The sequence below is a fragment of the Schistocerca gregaria genome, chromosome 5 (assembly GCF_023897955.1).
Source record: "Schistocerca gregaria isolate iqSchGreg1 chromosome 5, iqSchGreg1.2, whole genome shotgun sequence".
In the NCBI taxonomy this organism is placed as follows: domain Eukaryota; kingdom Metazoa; phylum Arthropoda; class Insecta; order Orthoptera; family Acrididae; genus Schistocerca; species Schistocerca gregaria.
The window spans coordinates 465,530,822-465,550,017 of record NC_064924.1 but is presented as its reverse complement, the minus strand read 5'-3'; the positions used below and the strand labels follow the sequence as shown (position 1 = coordinate 465,550,017).

At 44.7% G+C, this 19,196-nt stretch overlaps 1 protein-coding gene across 3 annotated transcripts in view; it reads left to right on the top strand.

Moving 5' to 3' along the window:
- LOC126271925 (potassium/sodium hyperpolarization-activated cyclic nucleotide-gated channel 2) overlaps positions 1-19,196 on the top strand; it is a 2,360,296-nt gene that overhangs the window by 2,164,841 nt on the left and 176,259 nt on the right. For all 3 annotated transcript variants that reach the window (XM_049974334.1, XM_049974335.1, XM_049974333.1), the window contains one exon: positions 3,369-3,506. In XM_049974334.1, coding sequence (XP_049830291.1) covers positions 3,369-3,506 — 138 coding nt within the window. The remainder of the gene's footprint in view (positions 1-3,368; positions 3,507-19,196) is intronic.

The window sequence follows — 19,196 nt, the reverse complement described above, 5'->3', positions numbered from 1 at the left end:
ACATTTGGTACCGGGGTTGTGTAGGCAAGAGCTTTCAAATGCCCCCATAAATGAAAGTCAAGAGGGTTGAGATCAGGAGAGCGTGGAGGCCATGGAATTGGTCAGCCTCTACCAATCCATCGGTCTCCGAATCTGTTGTTGAGAAGCGTGGGAACACTTCGACTGAAATGTGCAGGAGCTCCTTCGTGCATGAACCACATGTTGTGTCGTACTTGTAAAGGCACATGTTCTAGCAGCACAGGTAGACTATCCCGTATGAAATCATGATAACGTGCTCCATTGAGCGTAGGTGGAAAAACGTGGGGCCCAATCAAGACATCACCAACAATGCCTGCCCAAACGTTTACAGAAAATCTGTGTTGATGACGTGATTGCACAATTGCGTGCGGATTCTCGTCAGCCCAGACATGTTGATTGTGAAAATTTACAATTTGATCACGTTGGAATGAAGCCTCATCCGTAAAGAGAACATTTGCACTGAAATGAGGATTGACACATTGTTGGATGAACCATTCGCAGAAGTGTGCCCGTGGAGGTCAATCAGCTGATGATAGTGCCTGCACACGCTGTACATGGTACGGAAACTACTGGTTCTCCCGTAGCACTCTCCATACAGTGACGTGGCCAACGTTACCTTGTACAGCAGCAACTTCTTGGACGCTGACATTAGGGTTATCGTCAACTGCACGAAGAATTGCCTCGTCCATTGCAGGTGTCCTCGTCGTTCTAGGCCTTCCCCAGTCGCGAGTCATAGGCTGGAATGTTCCGTGCTCCCTAAGACGCCGATCAATTGCTTCGAACGTCTTCCTGTCGGGATACCTTCGTTCTGGAAATCTGTCTCGATACAAACGTACCGCGCCACGGCTATTCCTCCGTGCTAATCCATACATCCAATGGGTATCTGCCAACGCCGCATTTGTAAACATTGCACTGACTGCAAAACTACGTTCGTGATGAACACTGACCTGTTGATGCTACGTACTGATGTTCTTGATGCTCGTACTGTAGAGCAATGAGTCGCATGTCAACACAAGCACCGAAGTCAACATTACCTTCCTTCAATTGGGCCAACTGGCGGTGAATCGAGGAAGTACAGTACATACTGACGAAACTAAAATGAGCTCTAACAAGGAAATTAAGCGTTTCCAGGCACATGTCCACATAACATCTTTTCTTTATTTGTGTGTGAGAAATGTTTCCTGCGAAAGCAAAGAGAGCTTCACTCCAAGTTTAAACGCAGCCAAAATCTCTCAAACAGAAACTAAACGATGTCAAAGTTAGCGTAAAGAGGGCTATGCGTGAAGCGTTCAGTGAATTCGAAAGTAAAATTCTGTGTACTGACTTGACAGAAAATCCTAGGAAGTTCTGGTCTTATGTTAAATCAGTAAGTTGCTCGAAACAGCATACCCAGACACTCCGGGGTGATGATGCCATTGAAACAGAGGATGAAACGCGTAAAGCTGAAATACTAAACACGTTTTTCCAAACCGCACTGCAGTTCCTTCTCTAAATCCTCGCACAAACGAAAAAATGGCTGACATCGAAATAAGTGTCCAAGGAATAGAAAGGCAACTGCAGTCACTCTACAGAGGAAAGTCCACTGGACCTGACGGGATACCAATTCGATTCTACACAGAGTACGTGAAATAACTTGCCTCCCTTCTAACAGCCGTGTACCGCAAGTATCTAGAGGAACGGAAGGTTCCAAATGATTGGAAAAAAGCACAGGTAGTCCCAGTCTTCAAGAAGGGTTGTCGAGCAGAGGCGCAAAACTATAGACCTATATCTCTGACGTCGATCTGTTGTAGAATTTTAGAACATGTTTTTTGCTCGAGTATCATGTCGTTTTTGGAAACCCAGAATCTACTCTGTAGGAATCAACATGGATTCCGGAAACAGCGATCGTGTGAGACCCAACACGTTTTATTTGTTCATGAGACCCAGAAAATATTAGACACAGGCTCCCAGGTAGATGCTATTTTCTTTGACTTCCGGAAGGCGTTCGATACAGTTCCGCACTGTCGCCTGATAAACAAAGTAAGAGCCTACGGAATATCAAACCAGCTGAGTGGCTGGATTGAGGAATTTTTAGCAAACAGAACACAGCATGTTGTTCTCAGTGGAGAGACGTCTACAGACGCTAAAGTAACCTCTGGCGTGCCAAGAGCGAGTGTTATGGGACCATTGCTTTTCACAATATATATAAATGACCTAGTAGATAGTGTCGGAAGTTCCATGCGGCTTTTCGTGGATGATGCTCTAGTATACAGAGAAGTTGCAGCATTAGAAAATTGTAGCGAAATGCACGAAGATCTGCAGCGGATAGGCACTTGGTGCAGGGAGTGGCAACTGACCCTTAACATAGACAAATGTAATGTATTGCGAATACATAGAAAGAAGGGTCCTTTATTGTTTGATTATATGATAGCGGAACAAACACTGGTAGCAGTTACTTCTGTAAAATATCTGGGAGTATGCGTGCGGAACGATTTGAAGTGGAATGATCATATAAAATTAATTGTTGGTAAGGCGGGTACCAGGTTGAGATTCATTGGGAGTGTCCTTACTTGAGTATTGCTCATTAGTGTGGGATCCGTACCAGATCTGGTTGACGGAGGAGATAGAGAAGATCCAAAGAAGAGCGGCGCGTTTGGTCACAGGGTTATTTGGTAAGCGTAATAGCGTTACGGAGATGTTTAGCAAACTCAAGTGGCAGACTCTGCAAGAGAGGCGCTATGCATCGCGGTGTAGCTTGCTCGCCAGGTTTCGAGAGGGTGCGTTTCTGGATGACGTATCGAATATATTGCTTCCCCTTACTTATACCTCCCGTGGAGATCACGAATGTAAAATTAGAGAGATTCGAGCGCGCACGGAGGCTTTCAGACAGTCGTTCTTCCCGCGAACCATACGCGACTGGAACAGAAAAGGGAGGTAATGACAGTGGCACGTAAAGCGACCTCCGCCACTCACTGTTGGGTGGCTTCCGGAGTATAAATGTAGATGTAGATGGTCGGCCGTACCTTTTTGTAACACCCTGTATACCCTTTACTGGTGGTGCTGCCACCTGTGAATGGTGTGGTTACTGTAAGTTGACATCGAACACAGCCGGTGGTCACATTAATGAGACCGGAAAGGCTTTTGAGCTACGGTTGGGTTTTCAGATTTGAGCCACGTCGCACAACACCTTTCCCAAATCCACGAAGACTACCGTGCTGTGCTTCTCTCTGGTAGCGGCCGCTTCGAGGTCTGTGGAGCCCCCTCGGGAGGAACGGCCACGGAGAGTGGGAGACGGGAGCGGGAGTGGAGGACAGGGTGCTCGCAGTCGCAGCTCTGGTAGACCAGTGGGCGGATGCCACCACTTGTTGCAGGATTTCAGCGAGAGCTTCCAGATCCTGCACGCCGGCCGGGCGCTGCGCATCCTGCGGCTGGCCAAGCTGCTCAGCCTGGTGCGCCTGCTGCGGCTGTCGCGCCTCGTCCGCTACGTCAGCCAGTGGGAGGAGGTCTATGTAAGTACCGCGCCGCCACGCCGCCGACAACGCCTGCACGCCGGCACGCTACGCCACCAGCTCACAACTCGTCCCGCTGGGCAACGGGGCTAGAACTGAGTTCGCAGTTTCTTACTGCGCCTCCCCTTCGCTGTCCCCCAAATATAGTTTGCTACCACACCCCCTTTTAATGTGCCACAGATTCCTAGGATCTGAACAACAACAATGAAATACACAAAGTATTACAATACCGGGTGATCAAAAAGTCAGTATAAATTTCAAAACTTAATAAACCACGGAATAATGTAGACATAGAGGTAAAAATTGACACACATAGTTGGAATGACATGGGGTTTTATTAAAAAAAAAAAAAAAAAAAAAAAACAAAGTTCACAAAATGTCCAACAGATGGCGCTGGAGAGCAAAACGTCAGTGACTGCGCATGACAATCGTGTATAAAAGGAGCTGTAATGAGAGAGAGAATCTTCAGTGTTATTCGTTTTGTGTACCTACGTTCACGTGCGACAACTTTCGTCAATGTATGTGTCCCGGTGCCTGAACAATTTTTATCTTGGACTCTACGCCCGTGAAGGGCTCCGTGTATTTTAAAGAGTGTTTGTCTCCGTTTATATGTCCACCATCTATTCATCTCACGTTGTCATCATTTCTGTCTTGTATGTTTCTCTGCGGCCGAATAGCGGCGTAGTATGCTGCTGCAGGCCTGCCTGTAAACAGGTTTAAAATAACAATAAAGGGAAAAAAAGAGAGAGAATCAGAAGCGCCAGCAGTCGCAGTATGTTGACGTTACCTGAAAAGGCGCTTTTAGTGAAGCTGTATTATCGGAATGGGGAATGTGCTAGTTCAGCGTTACAATCGTATCGCCACAGGAAGGGGATTCGAACTGGTAAAGGTCCATTGACAAATGCAGCTGCGGCGAGAATGATTTCGAAGTTCAAAGCCACGGGTTGTTTAGACGGTAGACCCCGTAGTGGCCGACCTAGCACATGGCGTAATGCTGCTGAGACATTTCAGGAAGAAATGGAGATTGTAGCGGGTTCGTCTATGCACGGGGAAGTCAGCGCTCGGCATTCCGTACACTACTGTTTGGTTGGCACTGAGGCGTACCCTAGGATGCTATCCGTACAAAATCTATCGACATCGTGAACTGTTACCTGGCGATTTAGTGAAGCATTTGAATTTGGGCTATCGAAAATCCTAGAACTCTCGTGGAAACTCCATTGCACGACGAGAAAGTCACGGTATTGGTTGGATTTACCACATCTATCGTTATCGTGCCTTTTTTCTTCGAGGAAATGCGTGATTCTGGTTTTGTAACTGCTACCTTGACGGGTGAGAGGTACGTCGATATGTTACAGATGCGCATCATCCCCAGCCTGGCTGATAAACACCTGGTGGAACGTACGATGTTTACGCAGGATGGCGCTCCAACCCATATTGCTAGACGCGTGAAAGATCTCTTGCGCGCGTCGTTTGGTGATGATCGTGTGCTCAGCCGCCACTTCCGTCATGCTTGGCCTCCCAGGTCCCCAGACCTCAATCCGTTCGATTATTGGCTTGGGAGTTACCTGAAGTCACAAGTGTATCGTTATCGACCGACATCTCGAGGGATGGTGAAAGACAACATCCGACGCCAAAGCCTCACCATAACTCCGGACATGCTTTACAGTGCTGTTCATAACATTATTCCTCGACTACAGCTATTGTTGAGCAATGATGGTGGACATATTGAGCATTTCCTGTAAAGAACATTGTCTTTGCTTTGTCTTACTTTTTTATGCTAATTATTGCTAGTCTGATCAGATGAAGGGCCATCTGTCGGATATTTTTTGAACGTTTGGTTTTTTTTTTGTTTTTTTTTTGCTTCTAATAAAACCCCATGCCATTCCAAGAATGTGTGTCAGTTTGTACCTCCCTATCTAAATTATTCCGTGATTTATTCAGTTTTCAAATTTATACTGACTTTTTGATCACCAGGTATAATAATTACTATTCTTTGGTTAGTTATGCAACGCAACAGAATTAAAGAATCATTTTTCGAAACAACGTAAAGGCCTTCCTTTGCCATATATAAGTTTGAAATTTCGCTCAAAGGTGCGTACAACCAGCCCCTGTAGCGATGTAAAAGCATGGCAACCTGCGATGTCACTCGCGGCCTCTATGACGCTTCAGACACGAAGGTGTCGACACACGCGAAAGAAAGGTCACAGCTCAGAAGTTTATGTGACGTGTAAAGTGGGCTAATGTTGAAACATTGGCGAGAAATTTTCACCACAATTCTGCCCAACGGCACCGTGTACGTGACACACGATAGGAAGGTTGTGACAGCCCCTCTTACCCACATTTTACCCCTTGACGCCACTGCGATGGAACTCAGTACCGCAACATCCAGTTTCTTACGAGTGGCCGAGGAAAACATTTCAGACACACGCCCTCTCAGAGTCAGTAAGTGGCACGAAGGGCGTCAGTTAAACCACTCCTATCCTTGGGACGTCGATTCCCACATGTTTCGCAATCGAAAACGACAGTTCGCAGTGTGATGTGCAAAAGAACGACGTTTTTGACAACCTTTTTCAATTTTGAACCCTCCTGAGCGATTGAACCCTTCTCTATGGACTCACAGAGCTGCAATCCCATTGAATATGATCTCATCTCTTTTTTGTGATGAGTGAGCGCAATTTTGCTCCGATGTACAGAATAGAATCAATAGGGACCACACAAAACTATTCGACGAAATTTGAACGTGATCCGAAGTAGCGAAGAGTTCTTATGCGTTTTCGGTGCTCTGTTTCATGCCCTCCTGTTGCACGATCATGGAGATGTACAGCATTGACACATGTGTGAATAAAACTATAAAGAGTCCCTATAGGGACCCCCAGTTTGGCAAAAGCCTCCGTGGCATCCATCCATATTGACTGAGAATTTTAAAAACGTGCCCTTACAGAGAAAACCTGCGAAGTAGCCTGAGGCGCCTGCAGATATGCAACCATTTGACACACCTCCACGCCAGTTGCCTGCCTGTAAGTAGGCAACCACATGACACACCTCCAATGCCAGTTGTCTGCATGCACGCTACTGGACTACTTCGCAGGTTTTCCCTGTAAAGGCACATTTTTCAAAAAAATTCTCAGTAAATGACAGCAGGCGCCACCGAGGGTTTTGACAAACTGAGGGGTTTTAGAGGGACTCTTTGCCGTTTTACTGAAGTCTGTATCGATGTCATGTGTCTCTGTGATCACGCCACAGGAGGGTGTAAAACAGGAGCACTGAAAAAGCATAACCACCTGCTGCTGCTTCAGATCATGTTGAACGGTCCCTAGTAGCTCAACACTGTACATCAGAGCAAAAATTTCAGTCGCACTATACTCCAAAGGCGTAAAATAAAGTTCCATGGGGTTGCAGCACCTTGATATCCGTCGAGAAAGGCTGGATCGTCCAAGAGGTATCAACAGTGTCAAAGGTTATCAAGAACATCGTCTTGTTGCTCATCGCATTGTGAAGTGTCGTTTTCAACTGCAAAATGTGTGGGAATCAACGTCCTATGGAAAGGGATGGTTTCATTAACACCCTTTTTTTCACTCTTTGTGGCCTTTCGTGTCCATTCTGAGAGGTGGCGTGTTTGAAATGTTTTCCTTGGCCACTCATAAGAAAACTGCGTTACTTCAACGCTGGGCATCACGTTTCCGACCTCCATCGTAGAGGTATCAAAGGGGGTTGGAATGTAGGAAATAGGCGCTGTAACGACCTTCTCATCGTGTCACACGTTCACGGTGGTATTTACCGGAATTGTGGTGAAATTTATTGCCAGTGTGACACCATTAATCCACTTTATACGTGACATGAACTTCTGAGCTCTGGCCTTCTTGTCGTTGGTTCCGATACCTTGATATTTCAAGCGTCGTCGAACCCGAGACTGACGTCGTAGGGTGCCGCGCTTTTGCACCATTACAGAGGAATGTTGTAAACACCTTTGAGCCAAATTTATAACCCATGCGTCGCAATGGATGGTAATTACGGGGAGAGGCTATCAATTTCCTCTTTTTTCCGAATTTCTTTCCTTGGTACTGTCTGTGTACATTTTATATCGTTGCTACTTCGACTAAGATCAATTCTTTAATTATGTTGCGCTGTGTACAAGAAATTTAGAGAATACTTTTGATAGTGATGACTGTAATACACCATGAAAGTATGAAGATGGTGGGGATGAAATAAAAAGGGGCGAAAGGTTGTTTACAACTTATACTGAAATGTTACTACAGTTATAAGCGTCGGAGGATATGAAACAGAAACAGTAGTTGACAACAATTGTAGTCTATCGCCATTGTTATTCAGTCTGTACACTGAGCAAGCAGATAAGGAAAGTAAGGAGAACTCTTTAAACTAAATTAAAATCTCAGAGCGAACAAATAAAAACTTTGAGGTTTGCCGATAATGTTGCAATTCCCACACACTCGACAAAGGGCTTGGAAGAGCAGCTGAAAGGAATGGATAGTGTATTGTATAGAGATTATAAGGTGAACAATAACAAAAGTAAAGTAAGGACATTACAGTGTAATGGAATTAAATCGGGTGATGCTGGGGAAATCAGGTTAAGAAGATGGAAGGAAAGAAAACTAGAGTTTAATACCTCTTCGTCAGCGCGGAATTAGGGACCCAGCGCAATCTCGGCGTCGAAGGGACGAAGTAGAGCATCGGCCGTGTCCTTTTCTAACGATGTTGTTGTTTGGTCTTCAGTCATCAGGCTGGTTTGATGTAGCTCTCCACGCTACCATATCCTGTGCAAGCTTCTTCATCTCCCAGTACCTACTGCAGCCTACATCCTTCTGAATCTGCTTAGTGTATTCATCTCTTGGTCTCCCTCTACGATTTTTACTCTCCACGCCCCCCTCCAATACTAAATTGGTGATCCCTCGATGTCTCAGAACTTGCCATACCAACTGATCCCTTCTTCTAGTCAAGTTGTGCCACAAGCTCCACTTCTCCCTCCTCATTAGTTATGTTATCTAACCATCTAATCTTCAGCAATCTTCTGTAGCACCACATTTCGAAAGCTCCTATTCTCTTCTTGTGTAAACTATTTATCGTCCACGTTTCACTTCCATACATGGCTACACTCCATACAAATACTTTCAGAAACGACTTCCTGACACTTAAATCTACACTCGACGTAACAAAGTTCTACCGGAATTTGCCTGTAGCGATTTATTGAACTCACGGGAAACCTAAATCTTTGTGGTCGGACGGGGATTTGCACCGACGTCCTTCCCAATGCGAGACTAGTGCAGTAACAACCATTGTGCCACCACGCTCGGTCAGATTATGAGATGAGACAATAAATGAAATGTGTCAGTTTTGATGTCTGGCAACAGATCTTAGCCGAAGTAGCGACGATATAAAATGCACACTGGCTGTACCAAGGAAAGCAGTTCGGAAAAAAGAGGAATTTTATAGCATCTAATATACATTCTAACACCAAAAATGACGAAGACCAATGAGGAATTATCGGAATGCCGCGGAAATCGGCAGATGTGATGTACATGTACAGACAAAAAAATTATTACAATTTCATAAAAACTGGGTCATTTATTCAAGAGGAAGGGCTTCACAAATTGCGCAAGTCAATAACGCATTGGTCCATTTCTGGCCTTATGCGAACACTCATTCGACTTGTCATTGAATGATAGAGTTGTGGTGTATCCTGCTCAGGGACGTTGTGCCAAATTCTTTTCAGTTTGCGCGTTTGATCGTTACGATGGGTAGAGGACCCAGCCCATAATGCTCCAAACGCTCTCAACTGGGGGAGATGCGGAGACTTTGCCGGCGAAGGTGAGTAAAAACTCTCGCCGGGTGCAAGCGGGCGTTATCCTGCTGAAATGCAAGCCCAGGATGGTTTGCCTTGAAGGGCAACAAAACGGGACGTAGGCATATGGCCAGTCATTTCCCCACACTCAGTACGCTATGAAATAGGACGCAAAAATTAAAATACAGGACGTAGGTACGTTCGAACATTTTATTTCGGTTGTTACAATGTGATACATGTACCTTTGTGAACTTATCATTTCTGAGAACGCACGCTGTTACAGCGTGAATACCTGTAAATACCACATTAAAGCAATAAACGCTCAAAATGATGTCCGTCAGCATCAGTGCATTTGGCAATACGTGTAACGATATTTCTCTCAACAGCCAGTAGTTTGCCTTCCGTAATGTTCGCATACGCATTGACAATGCGCTGACGTATGTTGTCGGGCGTTGTCGGTGGATCACGATAGCAAATATCCTTGAATTTTCCCCACAGAAAGAAATCCGGGGACGTCAGATCCGGTGAACGTGCGGGCCACTGTATGGTGCTTCGACGACCAATCCATCTGTCATGAAATATGCTATTCAATACCACTTCAACCGCAGGCGAGCTATGTCCCGGACATGTTGGAAGTACATTGCCATTCTGTCATGTCCTGAAACATCTTGTAGTAACATTGGTAGACCATTACGTAGTAAAATGGGGGCCAATTATCCTTCCTCCCATAATGCCGCACCATACATTAACCCGCCAAGGTCGCTGATGTTCCACTTGTCGCAGCCATCGTGGATTTTCCGTTGCCCAATAGTGCATATTATGCCGGTTTACGTTACCGCTGTTGGTGAATGACGCTTCGTTGCTAAACAGAACGCGTGCAAAAAATCTGTCATCGTCCCGTAATTTCTCTAGCGCCCAGTGGCAGAACTGTACACGATATTCAAAGTCGTCCCCATTCAACTCATGGTGCATAGAAATATGGTACGGGTGCAATCGATGTTGATGTAGCATTCTCAACACCAACTTTTTTTGAATTCCCGATTCTCGCGCAGTTTGTCTGCTGCGATGTGCGGATTAGCAGCGACAGCAGCTAAAACACTTACTTGGGCATCATCATTTGTTGCAGGTCGTGGTTGACTTTTCAAATGTGGCTGAACACTTCCTGTTTCCTTAAATAACGTAACTATCCGGCAAACGGTCCGGACACTTGGATGATGTCGTCCAGGATACCGAGCAGCATACACAGCACACGCCCGTTGGGCATTTTGATCACAGTAGCCATACATCAACACGATATCGACCTTTTCCGCAATTGGTAAACGGTCCGTTTTAACACGGGTGATGTATCACGAAGTAAATACCTTCCGCACTGGCGGAATATTACGTGATGCCACGTACTTACACGTTTGTGACTGTTACAGCGCCATCTATTACAAAGCAAAAAAAGCGATCCAACTAAAACATTCATATTTCTTTATGTACTACACGAGTATGTAATAAAAAATCGGGGTTCCTATTTTAAAAAAAACTCAGTTGATATCCGTTTGACCTATGGCAGCGCCATCTATCGGGCCAACCATAGCGCCATCTGATTTCCCCCTTCAAGCTAGACGAGTTTCGTTCTTTGTAGTATTTTCGTTTGATGCTTATTTCGTGAGATATTTGGCCCGGTCACTATCAATGGACCACCCTGTATATTGGACAGATAACGTGCACCATCGAAGATCGACGCAGAGAGCAACAGAGGCACACTCGATTAATATACCCTAACAAGTCGATGCTTGCAGAGCACTGTTAGTCAGAAAATCATACACTGGAATACGAAAGTACCAGCATTTTAGCGCAGACATCCAGATACAGGGACAGTGTCGTTAGAGAAGTAATCGAATTTCGCACCAGGGATAATATTTTCATACGGGACCGCGCCTACAATCTCAGCAAATCTTGGGAGCCAGCACTGGGTTTAATTATGAAGACACTCAGGGAACACAACGACCTAGCGATCAGGGCGGACAGAGCAACTACGTCGACGCTACAAAAGACGCCCACTCAAGCGTCAAAGACGGCCGCGCACCCTCAGGAGCTCAGTTCGTCACGATAGCGACGTGTATGATCGCCGAAATTCTCTGCCCGTTGGACAGTATGTACCAGCAGTACACCCGTGGACTGTTCGAGCAACAAATACGCCGGAAGAAACTGAAGAGTCATGCTCTTCAAATTATTCGTAGCCATATTACAAAAAGAAAAAAAAGTGTGTTTATTTCAGTGTCATGGTAGATAAAAAAAGTTATGTACATTACCAGTATGGAGAAATATTCACCCCTTTTCATGCTTTCCTGTCGACAACTTTGTTTCAACATTTTAAAAAATTCACGAGACATTTTAGGTTAAAAGCGTATATACTTTTAGATTAACATTATGTAGGTTGGTACAAATACAGAATAATAATGACAGATTACTTATCCCAAAGAACTGATGAAACCAAACTGTGGTTCATTACAGAATCTAGGCAATGAGAGTTACTATAGCAAAGACTAAGGGCAATAATTTAGAATAACAAATATTCAATAAGTACGAAAGTTCATAGCTCCTTTATTAACAGATGTAGATTGGTCATACTGCACACGTAGTTGGAATACTTCTCCTATGCACGGTCGCAGTTGATGCTCTCGCGTTTCTAATGCTGTCCACCCCTTCTCTAAGCAACTTCAAAAATGGCACTGAGCGCTATGGGACTTAACATCTGGGGTCATCAGTCCCCTATAACTTAGAACTACTTAAACCTAACTAACCGAAGGACTTCACTCACACCCATGCCCGGGCAGGATTTGAACCTGCGACCGTAGCGGTCGCGCGGTTCCAGACTGAAGCACCTAGAACCGCTCGACCACAGCGGCCGGCTAAGCAACTTCATACACCTGGGAAAATGCCCTTATGAATTACTTCGTCCACATATACATTCTGTGTCCTTTAAATATCGAACATCTTGCACCTCTCCTTGATCAAGAACTCAGTTACAGTCCGTAGCTTCTACTGGAGATCAGCATTTACCTGGCAGGAGATTTAAAGGTTCTGGAGCATCCGCATAGAGGAAGCATCACTCTTCATTATTATAAGTACTGGCCTTAGAGCGCCTTACCTGCTATAATTCCCTCTGTTCAGCCCAACATAGAATCTGACACTTGTCAACCAGCGCATGGAACCTTTCATCCAAAAACTGGAGGACGTTTGGACTACTTGCAGAGTTGGTCAAAACTACCAGTTGTTCATTTTTTGACCAGGACGACCTTTCAGGCACAACACAAAAGTACAGCTCAGCAAGAGCTAACACACTATTGTGACTGCTGTGCAGGACAGGACTTATAGGTCAACTTCCGATAAGATGGCACTCATCGGTGGTGTGAAAGAGTAAATGTTTTCCTAGTACTCTTTGCAAAGATACCTCATGTACTACGTAATACAGATACATCTGACGTACTTGTTACTATCTTCGTTTTCCTTTGCGAACATAGGTCCTTTGGAAAGCTGGTAGATATAAGACTAGCGATGACTCTGAGAAACTCTTGCGTAACCGCCCTGCAAGCGCTCCATAAGCATGTACTTCTGTTTATTGCTTTACATAATTAATCAGGAAAAGAAACTATCTTGAATAATTTACTTTACACTAAAACAATCAAAATACACAGATTCTTCGGAGGGTTTTAAAAATTTGTAGACAGCAAATGAGGTAAACCGCTACTTAAAGTGTATCTGTTTTGCTGTTCCACATATTCCATCGGTAGGCTCTACAGGGAGCGACCTTTACCCGCACGTTTAATAAAAATAATTACATCGCGTTCATATTAGAACTGAAAAGCGTGATTAAATTTGCTTCACGTGTGCTCATATGAAGAAAGTTTAATAACATACTCCTCAAACCACGGGCTCAATGAATGACGCAGAAACCACTCGCGAACACACACACACACACACACACACACACACACACACACACACGAAGCCACGTGTGCGTGTAGAGAGAGAGAGAGAGAGAGAGAGAGAGAGAGAGAGAGAGAGAGAGAGAGAGAGAGATGCGTTGCTGTAAGCAAAATACAACTATCTTTCCTAGTTTCGTCTATGCATGAAAAGACACTATCTATTATAACAGATTTCTATTGTAAAACTGAGGACTCTGTCTAGCTGAGTAACGGATATCACGTTTAAAATGGTATAATGTATTGCTTCGAACACTGAATACGGTGCAGCCTGAACAAATACCATTAGTGCTACATTTAGCCTAGAGGCTAGGCGTTATTACATACAATCGATTATGAAACGACACTCATCCTTTGAATAATATCGCTTTATTTGGGTTCTGTACTTGAAAGCGAAAATTACTTATGAAAAATACGCTTAAACCAAGAATGAAAAAAGGATGCATATATTGCGGCAGTTTAACGAAAGAAATTAGCTGTTATATGCAACGTCATTCTAACCACTTTATTCGTTCGTTCTAGTTTAGCGGTTCTAATTTTCACAAATACTGTAAAACAAACGGTAAGGCTGCATAGCCTACCACTCTTGTATCCGATATGTTCCTCACAGACGGCAATTACGCTATTACGATGCCGCTACAAACATTATTCCCAGATTATAAAAACATTTTAGGCCTAAAATTACAAATACGTATATAAAAAAGTAATATTTTCACAATTTTCCGGCCTATAAGCAGTTGCCCAATGATGTAGGCAGCACAGAAGCAGCTGAAAAATGTAAATCCATATGAGTGAACTGAGTCAATATACAATCGTTTCAAGCAAAGACGAAAACTCTTCAATTGATCGATCAATAAAATATTGTGTATGACCATATTTGCTACCACATATGTTTCACCGACTGTGAGTCCTACATGCGTTCTCATGCGTTAACTTTTTAATACTGAAAGAGTTGTTAGCTGGTGGCTGACGCCCTGCTCTGAGCTTCACTTTACATTCGTACAAATAGAAATGCCACGTTACGCCTACAATTTTTGTTATGCTTCCTTAATGTGCATGGTGTTTTCTTTGTAAATGTTTTACATTTTCTTGTAACTATATTTTACTAACGTTTTTACTTGTGTGAAGTAACTGTGCAAATTAAGTGTTGTGTTTGCACTTGGGAAGAACACGGTAAGGCATCAGGCAGAGGACTTGGCGTAATGAAAGAACACACTAGTTCAATGTTGTACAAGGAAATTTCTAAAGTTTCTGTCTTTGAGACGGCTGGTGACATAATCTGATACTGACTACAAAAAGCGGCATATTTTCACAATTGGAGCAGGAAGTGAGTACCTGACGTACCGCCGACGAAATTGTTGTTGTTATTATTGTTGTTGTCATTGTTTAGTTGGTTTGACTGTAGAGCGAGTCCGCCAACTGTGCACGTGTGTGTGTGTGTGTGTGTGTGTGTGTGTGTGTGTGTGTGTGTGTGTGTGTGTGCGCGCGCGCGTTTAGATCCCGCGCTGCCTACAAGTGGCACGCGTGAGGAACTGAGCTCTTAGGATTAGAGGTTGGTATCTGCTTGTGCGGCGCTCACGTATCTTTGTTTCTCTAGATGCCTCCGCACCCGCAGAGCTGCAAGAGGACCGACTACACATCCCAAAATTGCAATTACACGGACGCAAGTCGTAAGGTGCTTACACACAGCAACGCTGGCAGCGTGCGATGGAGCTGTTTAATCTTTCTTTCCTTATTTTTATTACTACTATTGTTGTTGGTGTTGTTTGTTGTTGTTCTTGGTGTCTGCGTCCTGTGAACGTGAACCTGCAGTCTTTGATTTGTTTTCTTTACTGTTTTCCCCTTTAGTAAGTGGAGATTTGTTACCAGAGCGCTTGATCTAGGCCAGAGCGCTGCCGACGGTCTGTTGACAGCATGGCTTTACCGTTCCAGTAGCTCAGAGGACAGTGTGTTGTACCTGTTTGCATGCCGGACTGGACGCTCAGCGGGTATAAGCTGATCACAGCCCGTCGGTATTCTATCTTTTTTAATATTTGTTATTGTCAACCCCTTCAGTGTTATAGTCGTAGTCTGGGACCATCACCAGCGCAGGCGCCAAAGGATATTCCGTTAAACGTACCTTGTATCAAATGTACATCGTTTTACAACTTTTCCAAACATTCGCACTTCCAATTTTTGTACCTCTCTGTATCTGGGTAAGAACCTCTCTTACAACTGGTGGTGTCACAACGACATCGTAGCGAGTTCTGTGACGAAACGGCGGCTTGTCTACTGCTTGTTTCGTGAGACAGATGAAGTTCTCTGATGTCACAAGGACGCCTGCGCAGGAGTGAGTCCTATAGGTCAGTTGTAGTGTACGTTGCTGCCCTGGAGCCGCTGATGTCAATATCGCAGTTGACGCAGATCTCTTCTTTATTGCTGGCAATAGCGTACAATTCTCATAAGAGGAATACTGGCACAGTGAAGACAGTAAAACGTTTTTTAGAAAAGCTTACAGTGTCACTCAGTGTCGGTGCACGCAATCACTCCCCACCCCCTCCAAATCATCAGGACTAAACCACACTATCCTGACAAGCTCACTGGTCAAAATATTACTCACTCGTTGTGAGAACACACTGGTCGCTTTGGAGCGCTGTGGGTACTGCTAAACTGGTAGCCGCAGCCGTGTTACCCTCCACCCCTGACTTGGCACTGAAGCGGTGTGTACGTGCCAGTCAACTGTGTGTAGTCAGCGTGGTTAAATGGGTCAACGTGACAGAATGTGAAAAAGGAGAGATAGTGTTTCGACGTGCCCATGGCCACACCGTGAACGATGTTGCCCCATTTGTTGTTGTATCAACGTGTGTACAAGCAGCGGTACACCACACGCCGCTATTTACCTCGGGGTAAGAACAGTAGTCTTAAAATGATCCTAAACGACAGATACTGGAGACGAGTATCACAATCGGTTTCACACATGACTGGAATTACCGCTCTCACTAAACCCAAGTCAATTTCAACCAACTTCCGAGCGAACTTTAAAATGGATATCTGAAGCCCGGAACCTCGCAAAAGGTTCACAGCGACACATAGAGCAGTACGTCTGCAATGGATCAACAACACAGAAACTGGAACTGATTGGAGAGCTCCAGTGTATAAAGGACAGTCAAACGCAAACCGAACACCAGATACAACGGGACTATGGAATGGTTTCACTCAAAAGTAATAACCAAAGGGGTTAAGACATTTATTCCTCTGAGAGACGAGACGATCAATTCCAGTTTAGTAAAACGCAGTTGGTCGCTGTCGGGCCCACAACCGTACCCAATCTTGCACTTCCTCGTCCAGCTGAAACCGACGTCCACTCAGTCTTTCTTCAGGTCGCCCCACAAAGATGTTAGAATCACACGGTGAAAGATCGGGGCTGTAAGGAGGATGTTGGAATGTTTCCGAGTCAAATCACTGAAGCGTAGCTTCTGTATAATTGGTAGTGTGATGGCAGGCGTTATCGTGCAAAAGGATGATTCCGCCCGACAGCATTCCTGCGCATTTTTGCTTTATGGCAAATCACACTTTCTACGAAGTGTCTTCATAGCGCTGCGCACTGATTGTGGTTTCGTGCTCGAGGAATTCGACGAGCAGAGGGCCCCTTCAATCGAAGACGAAGATCGTCGTGACCTTATCGGAACTTGTGTTAACAGATTTGAATGACTTTAGCTAGCGAGATGTGGTATGTTTCCACTGTTGGCCCTCTGGCTGTCTGAATGCTGTCACAGGTAATCATCCTACTGCACGATAACTCCCGCCCCCGCACTGTCAATCGGACAAAGACTACGTTTCAGCGATTTGGATTGAAAACACTATAAGATCCTCTGTACAGCCCGGATCTTTGGCGACTTTAAGAAAGACTGGGTAGACGTCACTTTCAGTTGAACAATGAAATACAAGAGCGGTTGCAGCTGTGGATCCGTCAGCTGCTGACCTTGTTCTGCGAAACAGGAACAGGTCATATTGTTTCCCAGTTATACATATGTCCTAACACATGCAGTGAATTCTTTTGAATCGAATCATTCCGTGGTCCAGTTGTGGCGAGTGTTCGCTTTTCATTTGACTACCCCTCACAATCTGAAGAGTTGTAATTTTGCCTCTTCTCAAATTGTGCAAAGCATCAAGTACTGGAACGGCTCAGTGAGGCATTTAACCCACACAGTGTGTGGAGGCTGCAGTTCAAGCCGGAGGAGCTCTGTCGAATTTTGGGGATGCTTCTCGTAGCGGAACTTCGGGCCAGTCAATCAGGTTGCCGTGAACGTTCTCGATGACACAGAGTTTCCCTTTCTCCTACGTATTCCTGATGAGTTTGCTGTCGAGGTTTTAATGATCTTGTTGTCGACGGGATGTTAAAAACTAATCTCCACTTCGTGAGTTTGCTGTGAACACTCCACTCCTGTCTTCGAAGATGACAACAGCCTTGTTCCGACCTTAAGACCATAGAAAATATATGTGACTGTCTGGAACAGCGTGTGAAACGTAGCAACTAACATTCCCAACGAGCGACTTCAGATGTATGTAGCATATCTGACGAACTCTTCCATACCAATCGAGGACTATGGGGTGTTACATGGTATCATTCTGTTGTCTCCAGGGGGTAATTAATACTTGTCGAGTGTGTTTATTTTGCTTGTTACACTACACAACTCACCAATCTCTCTCCTACAGTAAGTTATGAACTGTATTCCAGAGAGAGAGATGACTCAAAGTGTTTGTCATTGACAAAGACTTTTATCAACGCATTCCACTGGTAGATACACTGAAGAACAATTAAGGATTGCTGCTGTTAGAGAGAGAGAGACAGAGAGAGAGAGAGAGAAAGAGAAAGGGAGTTACAGACAGAGGTATTCTGTCACACTACAGATAATGAAAAAATAAGAGAGTTCATTGTGTCATTTGAACCACGTGAACCACTTGTTTAATCTAAGACGAAGGACTTTTTTCGTTCCTCTCCCTTTAGCTGCAATCTTTGGTGTCCTGTTACACGCTATCGATTTCGAAGCTAGATTGCTTCAACTACTGATGCCTCCATGGCCCACATTGATCATTCGAGATCCGCTTGCCTGCCGTGCCTCAAACAAACCCTGAGTACCCGCTCCCGGCCTGTATGCGCAGCGTTATTCCTAATTACCTCTAGGGTTTCAGAAAACGACCACAAGACATGCTACAAAATAACACGCATCAGCGGACAGAACTTCGCTCCAAGTTTCGATTCGCAATGCGTACTGTTTTGTAGTTACCCGAGCAGGTGTGAAAAAAATCTACACTGCACAACAGAATTAAAGGATCACTTTTTCGGAATCCCGTAATTGCCACGTATTGGGAAGCTTAAGTTTCAAATTTTTGCTCAAAGGTACGTACTATTTCCTCTATACGCCCTGTCTTACCCACATCTCATCCCTTCTTTCAACACCTCTGTAATAGAGGTTGGAACCTCGACTCCTAGCGTTGAAATCATGCTGTTTTCTTATCAATGACCGAAGGAAACCTCTTGACACACCGCGACTCAAAATCGGCAAGAAAAGGCGCAAGGAGTTGCATAAAGGACCTCAAAGAAACCGCCCCTTTCCAAGAGGCGTTGATTTCCACACATGTCGCTGTCGAAGACGACGGTGTCAGTGCGACGAGCAACAGGAACACGTTCCAGACAACCCATGATATTGCTGACACACTCAGACGTTTCAACCCTTGTCAAAGGTCATTGTGGTGCTGCATCTCCTTCAAATATGATCAGAGCCCTTTGGCGTGCAGTGAGACCACAAATTTTGCTCTCATTTATGGGCTGTAACCACTAGAGACCGTTCAACACCATTCCATGAAATTTGCACGTGATTCCAAGCAGCAGAGGGTGCTTATGCTTTTTGATCCCTCCTGTTTCATGTCCTCCTGTGT